General features: G+C 41.8%; 1 protein-coding gene across 1 annotated transcript; it reads right to left on the reverse strand.

The window, feature by feature from the left end:
* Positions 1-10064: 10064 nt before the first annotated feature.
* On the reverse strand, positions 10065-16446 carry cdc45 (CDC45 cell division cycle 45 homolog). The gene is made up of 18 exons (XM_080765581.1): positions 16284-16446; positions 16132-16191; positions 15894-15986; positions 15519-15656; positions 14159-14305; positions 13896-13954; positions 13757-13805; positions 13576-13637; positions 13361-13411; positions 12969-13088; positions 12697-12828; positions 12337-12435; positions 12047-12208; positions 11676-11814; positions 11502-11585; positions 11282-11400; positions 11101-11177; positions 10065-10502 (listed from the first exon to the last, which is right to left on the reverse strand). Exons 1-18 carry the CDS (start codon positions 16332-16334, stop codon positions 10438-10440), a joined length of 1707 nt encoding a protein of 568 aa, XP_080621707.1. The 5' UTR covers positions 16335-16446; the 3' UTR covers positions 10065-10437.
* Positions 16447-17020: the final 574 nt, after the last annotated feature.

Consider the following 17020-nt stretch of genomic DNA (forward strand, 5'->3'; position numbering starts at 1 on the left):
TTGAGCTTCATGTTCTAATATTAATAGGCCTATTGAAATGGTAAATAAATTACTACAGATAGAGGTAGCCTAATCATTCATATTTGGGTTCTCGATAGAGTGACTATATGCAAAGACTATAGCCTCGGCTGGTCTGGACTGGCATGGCTTCTGTCAGGGAGCTGTTTTTGTGGGATTGTTAGTTCCAGTCCTGTAGTCATCACACAGAGGGTGACGAAGCTCAGGGTGTGGGGGAGTGTGTAGTGCATATTTGTAGGGCGTTAAGTGTGTGTGTGTGTGTGTGTGTGTGTGTGTGTGTGTGTTGAGGGGTTGGGGGTGCACCTTTAAAAAGACCCCCATTCCAAAAGAGAAGAGAGGCAAACAGGGCCAGCAACGTCACTCAATAGACTGTCTCCATAGAAACCAACCAGAACCAGAGGTTGCCTGGCTACAGGGCCCTATAATGTGGTGGTATGGATGAGTCTAATAAAAGGCCTAGCCTGCAGACATTCCAGCAAGTATGCACGCACACACACACACACACACACACACACACACACACACACACACACACACACACACACACACACACACACACACACACACACACACACACACACACACACACACACACACACACACACACACACACACACACACACACACACACACAAACACACACAAACAGGTGAAGAAGGGATTTGCTAAATGCCTGTGATTTACCAAGCATTGCTAGAGGAAGTGCTGTGCCAGCAGAAACTTACTGGCATCATACGGCAAAAGAAGGTAATGGTGATGTTGCTCAATATCTCTTCACAAACTGGACTCGTATCCAGTTGGCAGTGTGTGTTGGCAGTGTGATGTGTGCTGCCAACAGCAGTTGGGTTTGTTGAACTGATACACTTGACCTGGCTCAATCAAGGGAGCGCAGACACGATTAAGGTCAGGCTTTGGTCAGGTTGTATACCAATTCCAGATCTGTGAAAAAACTAGGCCAATATACACCAATTCTGCACTGTCTGGATGGGGGGGGGGGGGGGGGGGGTTGGGCTCATTTGTTGTTTCTCATGACCTGAACTTTGAACCTTAAATCTGGCCTCGGGGCAACCAAGTCGGAAGTCACTTCCCTCGACTGACCATCACGCATGATCTCATCGAAACAGACCCCCCCCTCCATTTGACGGGGTCATACCCCTCGACCCTGAAGCTGCTCAAACTGGCTCAAGAAGAGGTTTATTAACTATGATAGGCTGCCTGGACAATTTACTAAGTGTCTTCTATAAACTGAGACTGCTTAGTGGGCAGTGTGGCCTTTGAAAATGTTGGATTCACGTTGGCTGAACACCTGACAGCCGGGAATCAGATAAAGCTCATTTCTTAGTCATAACAGTTCTGTAGGTCTGATTCAGCTCAGCCCAAGCAGGTGCTTGGTCTCTGTTCTCCACTCAGCTGGATGGCGTTTATTCTGTACATATAATTATACAAAACAATGTTTTAGTTTTAATTGAGCTAATTACCGTGGGAGAAAATACATATTTTAATTCACTATGACAATAGGAATGGCAAATTTGGAGAGAACCTGAAAGTGAAACATTCATTAGAAAAAATAGACGATTCGGTTCAGACCTTCAGACAAAAACCAAATCTCTTCTCATTAAAATGTTGAGATAATCCTCCCCCAGTCAGTGACTCAGAGTTCTGTCACAGTCCAGTAGCATGGCCGCTTTCCTGTGCACTGGACAGCGGAACAGGAAACAGGAAGGAACATGTGTGGTGTGAGGGAGGAGGGGGATCTGGGCCTTTACCATGAATGCTTCATGGTTGAGGTAGTCTCGCGTAGCCAGACAACTATTCCAAAATCTCCGAATGCTATATAGAGTCTGGACCTATAGCCCCCATGAGCTGAGTAACAGAATGCTATATAGAGTCTGGACCTATAGCCCCCATGAGCTGAGTAACGGAAGCTGCCATTTCCGTTCAAGAAAATATATATTTTTATTTCCTTTTCTGCTAAGTAACAACTTATATATGCTTAGATGTTTTCTATTTATATTAGGATGAATGACTGAATGTGCACGACTGTAAAGACGAAACGGAAGTGGCGAGGAGGCTCCACTTCCGCTGTATCCCATATACTCATCAGATACTCATGAGACCTCTCCTGTTGGCCCACACTGATGAAGCGTTTGGAAATCGCAGAGGCAACAGTCTGGTAACGCGAGAGTATGGTTTAGGTGAAGCATATACAATTATACACACAGATACAAGGAAACACAATTTCAACCCATCTCTCAACCCCTAATGCAGCCAGGGAAAGAAATGTGTGTAACACAATACAGCTGGAAGGAGCACAAATACATGTAAGGAAAATAAATTGTTGTACCAACTAAGTTGGTACAACACATGGATCTCCATATTTGGAGCTGACTAACATCACCTGGATCTGAAGATCACGACACTGACCTCAACAAACCCTGGATAGCCAGTTTGACATACTAGATCTGAATATATGGAGCCGGCCAGCAACTCTACATCTGATACCAGATTCCTGAACTCCTGAACGAAAAACTGAAACTGAAAAAAGGACATGTACAAACAGTGTATCCTTCTATTTATAATAGCTCAGCCAAATAACTTTTGAGTACAACATTCTGTATAATCTTCAAAAATATTTACTATGTTTGGTCTTGCTTGATCTGCCAACAAACTTTTACACCACTAGTTTTATGTATCCGCCCAAGAGCCTTGGCACCAGATGAACTGCTCTTCTGAATCTAAGAGATAGTGATGAGTGTGTCTAGAGTAGGGTGTACTTCTAAAATATGAGAGAGATGTTGTAATCGGGAGTATTGACTCCTTTTGTACCTGTCAGAATCAGGTGGTGATGTCATATCATCAAAATAAGGTGTTTTGAATCTTTAGATACACGCACGCACGCACGCACACACACAGACACACAGACACAGACACAGACACAGACACACACACACACACACACACACACACACACACACACACACACACACACACACACACACACACACACACACACACGCGCACACACACACACACACACACACACACACACACACACACACACACACACACACACACACACACACACACACACAGTCTATGGCAGACCAGACAAAGCCCTGAGTGACGGCCCTCTGCTGAGATGGAGAGGAATGTCTGGGGGAGCTCAAAAGACATTTCTGATTAACCATGGTTGGCATAACGTATCTGGTGTCAACCAGCTAGTCTGTTCAACTGAGACAAGAAGCCCCCTGGGAGTCGCCAACAACCCACCCTACTCCTGACACTGATGTGATAACTGATGTACCGGGTAAGTATTCAATCTGTTTACATTTATAATCAGCTCAAGGACTCAAATGCAGGTGGGTGCTAGACGCTAGCACTTAGTTAGGATGTTAGATATGGCAATCAGTGGAGTAAACAAACAAATCATGCAAACAAATCATGAGCTGTAATAAGTGCATTGTTTGGATACTAATTGTGTCTTGCAGGAAACCCTTGTCGTTGCTATTCTGAGGACTGTGTGTTTGCTCTCATGAAAATTCTTCACAATAGCCAATGGTTTCCCATGTTCCTTTCAAAAAAGGATGAATATGAATATACACCTCCTAAACTTCTCAATTCTTAACCTCTACACGTTCTCTACCACTGTCCCTTTGGATCTCTGGGGATGAGACTCCAGTGTATTTTCTAGAATGAGAGTTGTAAACATCTTTGGTTGGTAGTATGGTGCATGCATGTTTTCTATTCAAAGGACAATGCCTGCATGACTGACCTCAGTGACCTGCCTACAACAGAGAATGCGAGAAAAGACCACCTCATCATGCCCTAGTGTTTGCCCTACCCTACCAGAGAGTTAAATGTTTATATAGATTATATCTCCTGTTAGATTGTATTCATTGGTATGAGTACAGTCTATGGTCCAAACCTTCAAGGCGGGATGACATGTTGGCATGTGTTTTCACCAAATGGAAAAATTAAGACTTTACTTTGTTGCTGCTCAGAATACGATAGATCTGATAAAACATTGGTTAACACAATTAATTAACTTTCATAGACTGGATACTGGTTATATCAATACAAAGAATTTTGTGAGTGAGTTCTTCATGTTTTCCCTCTAGGTGCTCAGTGATAGGTCTAAACTAAACACCAATTCCCAGGTTGCACAATTCCTGTTCTGGGAAATTTTGTGAAATAAATCTCTGTCAAAGTCATGCAAAAAATGTTTGCACGCAATGCAACATTAGGCTCTTTTGCTTGAGAGCACTTTAAGACAATGCATAACAGCGGAGAGCAATTCAGACAATGACACCCCAATTGTGAAAGAGGTTACAGGTCATTGAGGTTAGGGATCATTAAGGACATCTGGGACCCCTGAAGTTGACAACAGTGTTAATGGTAATGGTTTTGAAGTTACTGGTAATGGTTTGAAGTGTGAGACTGTTCCCACCACTGATGATAATAAAGGGTCTATTATTTTGTGTTCCTGTCCTGACACAGATCATATTTAAGGACAAATATTGGACATTAATTCCGTTGATTGGGTTTGCTATGTCAAATTGGGTACAAAATGTAGTTAATGTGAGATATGGAATGAATCTGAGTCCATGCTATTTCCCCAGAATGTGTGTGTGTGTGTGTGTGTGTGTGTGTGTGTGTGTGTGTGTGTGTGTGTGTGTGTGTGTGTGTGTGTGTGTGTGTGTGTGTGTGTGTGTGTGTGTGTGTGTGTGACTGACTGTGTGTGCGTGCGTGCGTGTGACTCACCACACACTCACAGCATGACTATGAAACAGGCCGCAGGCAAAGGGAGTCAGCTGTGGTCTTTTGTCTCTGGCCGTCCAGTATAGCTAATCCCATCTGGAATCTGAGATTGTTAGAGACAGAACTAACAGGGGTTACAACCAAATGGCTTTAGAAGCAGGGAGAGAAAGAGGGATATTGTACAACGGGTGTGACTGTGTTAATACCTCACACAAACTGGTCTGCACCAGAAGGGACTACAAAACCCTACAGACTTATAATCATTTCTACATAAGAGCATCATGTGAGTGCATGAGCTCAAGAGAGCACAGGTACACTGACCATGCCCAGTCCTGCAAGCATTTTGTGAAATGATCTTAAAATGGCAAGAGCCACCCACACATTGGTGCAGTCTCAAATAATTCCCAAAATTTAGAATCAATAGTGGAACAATAAACCTCACAGTACAATCAGGTACAAGTCAAACACATGTTTCAAACTAACATCTTCCACATGCAGTATTATAGGGCAGAATACTCCACAGTTCCCATGTAGATGTAGTGAATTCAATGATGATGACTTGATAGAGAAAACTACTGTAGATTGGGTGAGGAGGAATGCTGTACATGGGTTTCTAATAATGAGTCACAGTACGCATAAAAGGCATTTACATTCTCGTCTAGGAACAGCATGTACTCCACATTCAATAAACCTGTACGTCCGATATCCTCTGCTTTCCTGGGGAATTCCTGTTTGTCAGTACAAAACCTGTGCAGCCACATGAAATGTCGAATGGGCATGTTTTCCTTCAGAGTGGACCAGAGCTGTGGCTATCTCATTATAATAATAATAATTCGTTTTTTTGTCATTGTATATTTGCACCTATGTTAAATTTGTGTTTGTGTTAATTGCCTTGCCCATGCAGGGACACCTTCAACACAATGCTGAGGCCTGGAATCGAACCTGGGTGGGACCATTGGTTTTCCAGGCAAGCTCTCCAACCATTTAGCTTTAGCTATGGAAATGTTAAATTTACATTAGCACAGGCTAACATCTCCTGAGGCTGGAAGGAGAATAGTATTGTGATCTGTAAAGATGGATGTACAAATGACGTTCTGGTGTTTTGAGTAGGTCTCGGAAGTTGACCTTCTGTTGGTTAGATTCAATAGTAGATTTAAGGTTAGGATGGTTAAGGAGATGTTAAGGATTGTGTAAGAGTTGCTTAAGTATCAACTATGAGCCAAATAAATCACAACATTGGGCAGGAGGAAGGTGTTCATGTCAGGGTTGTTTACAAAACTAGACTCAAATTCACCAACATATTTTTAATGAAAGAAGGCCCTTGGAGAGTAATGAGTGCTGTGATGGGCAAAGACTCTTTTAGGGCAGATTCACATATGGTCCCGGGACTCGGGAGTCGGGACCACTTGGCAGATGTTTTGGTACTGTGAATGCTGTGTACCGTTCTACGGAGCGGATCAGCCAACCATTCCCGGGACTGCATGGAGGTAGTCTCGGGACCGATTGAAGTGTACTCGGATACAGAAGAATCAAGGCCAATGTGAATCAGCAGGATCCAGGCAATTGTATTCGGGAACAGTTTGAATCAAACAGACTCTGTGTGAATCTGCCCTTAAAGGAATGGTTCATCAAAATAAATCTATCAATTACACACCCCATTAAGCCATGAATTCATGGAGATCTATTTTGTTTTTGTCGCATTCCTAAACCAATAATTTGATTACTGGGTCCCAGTAGGTGACTCAGTAGGAGACTCCTTTGAGTGTCAGTAGGAGACTGTTTGAGTTGAGTAGGAAACTCAACATGGGTCGCACCAGCTGCTCTTTATTATTCTGACTTGTTGCTTGCTTGACTTGCTCCTGAAAAGTTGTAACTTTAACATACCTAAGTCTATATGAGATGATTTGGGATACCTCTGCAAAAGAACCTAAGAAAAGGACTAGATCTACTCCTCGCTACTACTAGATCTATACAAACGCCACGACAGACTTTGTAGGGTACATCCATTTCGGGAGCAGACGGATCAGTTTATCTTAAAATTATGTAAAACGTTCTCAGATTCTATGTAACATAATTATAGGTTGATATTTACGGGTGATAATAGTATGCTTTGGCCGGTTCATAGATCTTTGCTCGAATGTATGACGGTGTCAGCAAGCAACTGTCTGTCAAGGATTACAGATGTGGTCCGAGCACCTATAGGCTCCCAAATGCCTTTTTTAGCTATTAGCAGATGTACAAGCTCATAACTCGTGAATTCGTGCCGCATTCGTGCCCCTGGAACAAAAATATTTTGAGATGGGGGTCAGGACAAATACATAATGTTGGGGGCCCTTGACATGAAACGTTTGATCACTGACAACTTTTTCAGAAAACTGTTAGAAGACATTTTTGAATCAATCTCAGGTCTTAATGGGTAAAAATCAAAAGACATTTCAAATACTGCATTAATGCACTGCCTAGCGGGTAGTGGGTACCTACCCCCAAGTCACCAGCACAAATACAGACGCACCATACATATACGATATACCACTCCCACCACAAGCACCATTAGGCTCTCCAAAGCAGCTTACCCCCTTCGGAGTAAAAAGGCAACATGACTGGGAGAGTGTGAGGCCTTCTAAGTCCTGTATTATGCATCTATGAACACACAAGTGCACGACTGCTCCTGTCACTGAGGGTATGTTTGCCTGTGTGCGTGTGGGGCCTTGTGCGTGCCACATTCCCCAGATGCAGAGCAGCGGAAAGGCTGGTGGCCCCACTTTGCCAGAGGTGGGAGAGAGTGGGGGATGGAGGGCAGATTGATTGAAGGGCGAGGAAAAAAGACAGCGATGGAAAAAACAAAACAGGTGGATTCATGCTTTTGTTAAAATAAGTGTAGAGAGGGAGGGAGACCCGCACACTGTCACTTGCTGGTTCAGGCATGGGTTAGGGTTAGGGTCAGATGCCTGAGGAAAGTCGAAAGACAGAAACGTTGCATTTGACATTAAATAAAAAGCTCTTGAACCAGCAAGTGACAGTGTGTGGGTCTCCGGGTCTCCCTCCCTCTCTACATGTCTGCAGTCAGCTGCTTTGTCGCAGACCTGTTGTCATTATAATAAGTTGAGTGTGCGGAGGTCTTCCCGTTAAAATAAGTGTAAAATAGCACTAATTCTGATAGCAATCATTGCTATAGAGCAGGGGTACACAAACACAACAACCTCTTTTTTTAATTAATATTGACGCATCCCGTTTTATTATTCTATGCCTGTATTATGCTAATTAGCAGCCTATAATAAGACAATGGTTGTTTTCACTGTTTTTACCCTCTCCTTCCCCTTAGTAAGGTTGAGATACCAACTTGATCCAATCAGAAGAGAGAACTCATAACAGGATAATCAACTGAAATAACAGGGCTAAAACATTATTAAATTGGAAGGTTTCTTTTAACTTTTTAGGTGGTTACCTGTAACCACCTGAATTCAGTCCCAAATGAAGACAAGTGCGAGTAGGGCTTGGATAGATAAAAGGCAGACTAGAAAGCAGACCCCAGGAGTTATAGGCTTGTAATATGAATGTGACGGCAGTCAAAGTAATTCAGTATTGCCAGTAGATACCTCAGATGTTCTTTAGAATAGATGGTCAGTATTGCCAGTAGATACCTCAGATGTTCTTTAGAATATTGATGATCCGGCCTGTCACAGCATGAGTTCCTGTGTGTGTTAGAGAGAGAGTAATCTGATGATGGTCATCCTGTGGTAATGATGTTGAGTAAATAAGCAGTCTTGCTGTAATTGATACACATACTGTGCATTATGCACACATAGTAATTTGGTAGATCTGATGCTAAGTGCTCCATATCCTAACATGGTGCCGTTTCTTATACAGTATGGCTAAGATCGTCCTGTTTATAAGTAGTACAATCCTGCAATGTGAGCTGCTTCCAAATAGTCTACCCAGGGGAAGTGTGGAGTCACACACATTCATACACAAAGCAATTACATGATGTTTGACGCACGCACCCCCTCACTGGTGACAATAACACACATCCCAATTAGCTTGCTGCTTCTGCACGATGCAGCTTCTGGCACTGTTGGGGACAAAGTCCAGCCTTTCCTGTGAACAACCCAAACACCCTCTGCTACGAGGTTCATGACCAAATCCTGATCCAAGAGTGATAAGGAGCTTAATTGCCCCACTGAGAGGAGAATGGACCCCACCCTTCCAAGTCATGCAATGGACCCTGACCAAATCACCACCAGGAAGCCTGGCCTATATTTCCCTGTGTGGGCCAAGGTCACTGGCTTCACCTTTGCTCTATATCTGTTGTGTGAGCTTGTAGGAAGATGTTATACTCATCAAACTGTAGACATCTGAACCTAGCTAGGCCTTTCTCAGCCCCACATCTCTCCCTGTGTTTTAGGATCCAAGATGGCCGCAGCATCAGGAGGGGGTGGGGCAGAGGTGAGCGGGCGGGGTCGACATATGACCTTACTGGGCTGCATTCAAGACACTTGCCTTGTGTCGGACACAGCTTTGATTAATGTATTCTGTCCCCCACGGTTACATTGGAAATGCATTGGAGTGGCCATTAAACAAACACAAGACAAACGCAAGACAGGTGTCTTGAATTTGTGAACGCAGCCCAGTAAGGACACCCCCTCGGCCCCTCCTGGTGCTGCGGCCATCTTGGATCCTAAAACACAGGGAGAGGTGGGGCCTAGAAAGGCACTTGCTAAGCCCCTCCCCAAACTGCTATGGTCCAATCACAGATAAGCATAACATGGTTTAGACAAACCTCTCCACCAATAGTTTTTCTATATGATAAAACATTGTTTAAAAAAAAAAAGAAATGTCACACATATTTTTCCAGTGCATATGGCAGGCCTTGTTGACAGATTTGGAAGAGATTTTAAAGGTCTGGTTCCAAAAATGAACCAGTATTTAATGTGTAAAATCCATATTTACATTGAAATGAATGAGCCTGGTTGGAAAGTGTCCAAGTGGGAGAGGGCGGGGCTTTGCTAAAGGTGAATTGTAATGCAACTTAAGCTGTTTGATAACTTGCATCAATTTACACTGTAAATCTTTGTTGGACAATGTTGGTTTTCTATCAATTGTTGGCAAGTAAGCATTTTTCCAAGTGTAATGCTGATTTGTGATCCAATTCATACCTACCATTACCAGAGGTGATTTGGGTTGTTCTCACGAACACCTAACAATATCCATAATATGATAAAGATAATAAAAGCAATTCTATGTGCTGTTAAAATGATTTATTAAACATGTAAAAGGGTATTTGTCAAACATCACTTACACAGAAAAGAAAAAAGGCATCACTGTATTCACAAGCATTTTAAAAGCAAAAGTAAACATTTAAAACACTACATTTACACATCACTGTACAATATACACATAAATCTGATGACAAATAAAAATAGCACACGCATGATAAAGGATATATCGACACATTTCATAAAAATTAAACCACGCACTGATACAGAATATAGTCCAATTATCAGGCACAGATACTGAATAATGGTGACTTCTACCTCATTTGGCACTAAGGGTGATCGCAATCACACTCCTGATGTTTCCTGGCCAGATGTCATTGTGTTGTAAGGTACAATTCAGCAGCGCTTCCAGCGGCCTGCCCTTGTGCCCACTGAGCGTGACGAATGCTCATGACAGGAGGGTGATCAGTGCATCCAGAAACTTGGTCCTGTCCTCAGTCTTCAGTTCAATTACTGAAGAGCAAGAAAATGGGTCAGAACAGAAGTGTATGACTAAAATTACCCGTCATATCAGTGGCATGTCGGCCTTACCATAAGTTACTGTAATAAGACATCATTGGGAGAGGTTTATTACAAATACATAGAGTATAATACTATTAATCTGAATCACTTGAATATCAATAGGCAGTCTGGGGGAAATCTGTTATATATCAACATGTGAATCCACATCGAGGCCTCATCGAGGAAGTACTGCATGTCCAATGTACATTTTAAATGTTTAGAATTTAAATCATAGCCATCAATAGAAAAAACTGACAGCTACAGATTTTGGATGGAAATTTTACAACAGCATAATGCACTTAATTATACACTGACAGTTATCACATGAATACTCAGTAGTGATTGTTTCAGAGGTCTGAAGTTTAAATGAATGCAATTAAGGGCTGCCATCTAGAGGCCAATGTGAAGAAAATCAATGGAGCACATTGGAAAGAAGCCCCCCAGGACTCACTCAATCAAACCTGTTATTAATAAAGTATTCAGTCAATCAATCAATGAATCAAAGCAACATTATGACAGCTATCAGTTTGAGACTTTGCTTGAAACATACCTGATGTATCAAAGTGGTCATGGAGTGTTCTGGAGCTGGTGCTCTCCGCAGCTTTCTCAAACGCCCGGCCAAAGAAACTAGTAAAAGGGAAACACTTCAGTCATCAAATGCATATAAAATAGATGCACAGAATAAAGAAATAAAGAGAGAGAGAATGCAGCTCAACTCAGAGGAGCCTTACTTCTTCTTGTCAGAGGTCTCAGACTCTGGAGGGATGCCCAGAATGATGACCGTGCCCTTCTCCACATCCAAGGGAGCAGCCATGATCAGGGGCAGCAGCCTACAGCGCTTGTTCCTCGTCTGATTGAGGAGAGGAAGAAATTAAGAATTTAACAACTGCGCTCACAAGCAGAGAAACTTCCTCTCAGTGTTTGGATGGCGATGCGCCTCGGGAAACTCACAGAACGGACAAAAGCTGACAGGAGGTACTTGCTGAGCAGAGTTAAGGCCATGGGTTTGGAAAACAACTTCACATCTGGGGTGCCCTATATGTATATAATGGAAGAAAGGATTAAGAGTTTGCAGAGTGTGTATAAGGCAGTACACATACAATTGTAACACAGACATGCACCGACCTCCATGAGGTAGCAGTAGAGGAATGGTCCCTGGGACACGATGAGATTGGTACAAATGCAACTGGCCAACGTCTGTTGGATGGCCATCAGCTTCTTTTTGGCCATGTTAATGCCCAAGTGTAACCGCTCCAGGTTACTCCTGCATGGCGAGACAGGGAGAAAATAGTTTGACTTCAGATACATATTATCATATTTTGCTGATACTACACTATGTGAAAATCGAATTTACACAATTTTAGTCAATTTCTCTTCCCTCCTGCAAAACATGTTTTATGCATTTTTTGTGACAAGCAGTACAATCACCCTCACTAATAAACACTAATAGGGGAAAAGGTTGTGTGACTCATTGCATGAATTCCTGTGAAATATACCTGGAAAGGCAGTCGAGAGCCTTTATGAAGTTGTCGCTGGCGCACTCATCTTTCTCTGTGTTCTCAAGCAAGGCAGTGGCAGCATGTACAACATCACTGGCCAGGAAACGGTTCTTAAAGCCAAAGTGAACACCAAACGTCTGGATACGGATGTCCTTCATACTGTTGCGTGGGTGTGACACATACAATGAGAATTGCAACAACCTTCACTTAGAAGTAAATACTGTAAATGTATTATTTAAAAATCAGTTTGACTGTCATTTATTTTGTAAATGTATCTATGACCATACCCAAATTTATTAGAAGACTCCTCTATAACATCCCTCAAGTTCTCTTTGATTGACATGTCCATGGAGTTGAATTTCTGACGGACCTGCTTCAATGGCAAACTGAGAAGAGATAACAAAACATTCAAGTGCTAGTGAGAAACACAGCATATGGTCCCAACATCCAATTCAGCAGGTCAGGTTATTTCTATTATTTAATTCAGGTTCCGTGGCAGAGAAGGCAATGCTTAACTCCTGCTCCATAAACATTGAATCCTTATCGCATTAAATCAATACAACCTGCTGATGACTGAAATACTGTCAGTGTTTATGCAGTCTGGCACCATACAATAAAGTACCTTTTAGATGAATCCTAGGACTCACCCCATGTCTGCTAGGAACTCCTGGAGTTTCTTCTGTCCAGTCAGAGACCACAGCTTGAAGTTGCAGGACGTGTAGCTAGAGTTATAAATACTCTCATAAAGAGACCAGTGCTGGTAGAGCGTCAGACGAAGACTGGGATGCCACAGTTAAAGAAAAACACCAAGAGAGGGGGAGAGGACGCAACCACATAGGCACCAATGATTGTTACAACATGTGAACAGTGAAGTGTTGGACCAGGGTAAAATGTTGTCATGCTAGTGTATCCAGGATACTCGTATTCAAAAGAGATCCTCATGCAGTCGATGGAGAGGGAGTTCTCCTCGTCCTCGTTCCTGTGGTTGTGACGGGAGACGTGACGCTGCAGGGTGGCGATGTCTGTCACATACTTCATGCTGACATAGATGAGGGACAGACAGCATGTTGACATGGGTGTCCAGATAAAATCATGCGCTATGTATATTGCAATTCACAACTTTCGTCAAAACATTGGTAGCTTTATAACAAGATTTATTTAGCATAGCAAGTGTGTGACTGCATTCCTCCAAAATATAAAATGTGAAAATGATATTGCTAGACAAGATGACAGAGAAGTTAGTATAATTAGTTTATGTATATAACTACATTTGGAAATGGTAAACATTATTATACTTGGCATATTACTTACTTTGTGATTTTATCATGAACCCACTGGTCTGCCAGGCCAATGATAGCCCACCTGCAAAACACCAAAACAATTTGTCTCAGATTCCACACTGCTGTGCATCACAATTATAAAAACAATCATAATAGTGCACAATTAAGGCAATGTCTCACATGTATACAGTTCAGATATTTGAATGCTTCTTTAAAAGCCACAAATGCAATACAGCAATAGCTTACCACAGCATATCCTTGGTATCTTTAGTCAACACCCAGGCCAGCTCAAATATCACCATTGCAGCCTGACAAGAGGAATGCATTTAAAAACAAATAGATTCTAAACAATTGGGTTTCTTAGAGACATTAGCCTATAATAAAGCTAATAGAAAGGGTGAACAAAAATAAATGTATATATACTCACAGAGGTACCATGGTATTCATACTGTTCATAGTCAAACAAGATCTCACGTCTGTGAAATGAGCACGGAAGTTAACATTAACGTCTGCACTGTGCTTTATGAACATTTGTTACCTCCTCCTCCTAAGACAATATATATTACCTGCGTGCCTCCCATTCTCTCTTCGCCCTCTGCCGTTCAATCCTCCTTTCCACTGCTCCCTACAATGACATGATGGCAAATGATACAGCCGCTAGTTAGCATCACTGTATTTACAGCAGATCAGTGTTTTGCGAGTATGAATATAAAAATCACTCGTGTGAATACATCAGCCAATCAAATCGTCACATTCCGTGCTACAAACACATTCCGTTCTCATACACACGAATGAAAACGTGTGCCCCTCAAAAACTATTAACACGCACGTCTTCAAATCTCCTGCGCTTCCCAGAAGGCTCTGTGCTCTCGTCACTTTCATTCCCAGAGTCATCTCCCTCTTCATCTTCATCGCGGAAGATGTCATCGTAGGAGGGCACACCCAGGTCATCATCCTGTTTGATCAGAAGCTTGATCTGTGGGAAGGAAAGACAAGATAGATTTGTACATGTTAACATACCATACCTGCTGACATGGGATTCCAAGGCTTTTTGTGAGGCTTAACACGACACAGTAAGATCGGTTTTGTGTTAACAGGACATAAGTGTACTAAGAACACAAGACAAAGGAGGGAAGAAATGGTAATATCTACTCAGGTCAATACAAGGAATCAACACAACCAGGATAAAATACAATCCGTTTCAATTTAATTTAATACTGAAAAATGATATGGTTGGGCATATTGTTTTTTATTTAACTTTAATTTACACCCTTTCTTAATTGGTTCTAAATTGTAAAGCATTGTAAAGCACTAAGTATTACGGTAGTTTGTTTGAAATGTGTTATAGAAAAAAAAGAAAAAGATATACAGCAGTGGCTCTTTAGTAGAAGAGAACAACACTGTTGTAGGACCAAGTATAGAATACTACTAATCGATTTAGTCAATTATTAAAAAGAATAATGTTTTTTCATGAAGGTTGATTGATATTGTAAAATATGTATATTTTAAAAAAAATGCTTCTCGATTATTCGCATTGATACCTTGTGCCACCTACACGTTATTTTAACTTTGAATCCGAATGCTACCCGTGTCTCATTAGTTATTGTTATACATCTAGCAACATCATATATGTTTTGTTTTTTTCTGAATAAGAATTTGAAGGTTTTCAGAAATCGATAGAAGAAAATGTGTTGGGAGGTACTGTAGAGCAGCTGGCTCTCTACTTGGCACTGGCTTAGTGATGAAGTAGTCACTTGAGTCGAGACAGACTGTTGACTCCGTCAAATTCAAGGAAAAGAGGGCGCTGTTTTTTCTTAATATTTTGACGATGGGTTCTAAGATTGGTGTTGGTATCCTTGAGAAGGATGGAAGTTGGTGCCTGCCTTGCATGTTACCTCCAACATTGGTGTGTCTGTGACGTGTGTGTGAATGGATACTTGAGAAAGACCTATACTGGTCAAAACGTATTTCCTGCCTGCTGTGTTCGTGAATAAAAAATGTCTGGAGCATACAAAGTGAGTTGCGAGCCCCTACTTTTGTCTATGTTTTCTGTTTAACAGTTTGGCTCAGCACCAAGACCGGAGGATGTGCGTTACATTATCTTATTCTGAATAGTAGCACACACTGTACATTGCTTTGTAGAAAAGCGCTATAGAAATGCAAAAGAAAAAATAACTTTGCTATCCCACCTGATTGTCATTGTAGACATTGACCACATCCACAGGCCGATGGGTGTCACAAATGAAGAAGATGGAGTCTTCATCTGGCAAGAGTGTCTCCAGGAGGTCAACGTTGGCCCCACAGTTGATCAGAACAAAAAAACGAAACTACGAAAACAAAACAAGTCAGTTTTACAAACTAAGTATACATTGATGAGGTGCAGCCATAAACAAAGTATGCATTGATGAGGTGCAGCCATAAACAAACAAGTATGCATTGCAAAAATAATTTTCAGTGCGATTGAACAATCAACAGCTCTTTCTGATCATCAGCCACATTACATTAGTTATTTTTACTCAAGTCCATTCGCTGTTTTGTTCACAAAACACCAATTTGGCAATTACCTGATCCTTGTGTTCAAGAAAAGCAGTGCCCAAGTCTTGCCAGCCTGTAACTGGTACCAGCGTGTATTGGATCTGGTCACAGTGGAAAAGTGCCTAACGAAGAGTAAACAAGGTCAGTTTAATACAGATTTTTTTTTTTACTGACAATGAATACATTTTAAATCTCCAAGACAAGACAGCTACATCGTGGCAGTTTATTAACAACAATCATCACAGCTCCAACCCACCACTACTTTACCTGCAGTATTTTACAGGCACAAAGAGCATCGATGTCTGATGAAACCAGAATGGCGACTCTCTGTAATGTTTCAGGGGAAAGAAACGTCAGTGTATTATACGCATTTCTAAATACCTTGCATTAGCTAACTTAGCATAAACAAGAACACGCACCTGGTTGGCGACAACATCGTAAAACTCCTTTCTTATGTCCGTAACAAACATTATATCCGCAATGTGATAATGTATATTTAAAAGACTTCACGACGGTGGAAAAAAACATAAAACACCATAGAGCGAAAAATATTTCGCTAAATAATAACAGTGTTGTCAGAGCCTTTGCCGTCTTTCTTCCTTGTTAGAAATGTGCCGCCAAAACCATACGTCACATCCAACCAATCAGAACTGGTGGGGCAAGTACAGATAGCGTCTGATTGGCTACTTGTTGTAAAGACAACCCCCGAAGACCGGGTTGTTCAGCCTCCACTCAAACCGATCCAGAATCAGTTTACATACGTTTCCAAGATTTTTCCAAAAGAGCTGATCTACAAGCTCAGCTTGTGCCATGAGCTTAGATCAGCTATTTCTGAATATGCATATTTAGAAAATAGGGTAAAATAAAAGTGGTGGGGGGGGGGCGCCCCCCGCCCCTGGAACCCCTTCAAGAAGGACCCCTGAAGCCCTTTGAGAACCATAGTGGCTCTGCCAGTCTGCCTGGCAGGCAACTTTTCTCCCCAAATGAACATACCGGTAATTAAGTTGATATCAGCCAGAAGTTATTAGCGTTTAATTAACTAAAGTAAGCTGCAATGTATTTTCGTACACTTGGGTATTGCCTTGCAGACCTCTTTATATTCTATAATTCTGAAGATTAATATTTAATTGTATCAAGATTTCCTCTATAAAATTAA

This window comes from Protomyctophum bolini (assembly GCF_963924005.1).
Source record: "Protomyctophum bolini genome assembly, chromosome: 6".
Classification (NCBI taxonomy): Eukaryota; Metazoa; Chordata; class Actinopteri; order Myctophiformes; family Myctophidae; genus Protomyctophum; species Protomyctophum bolini.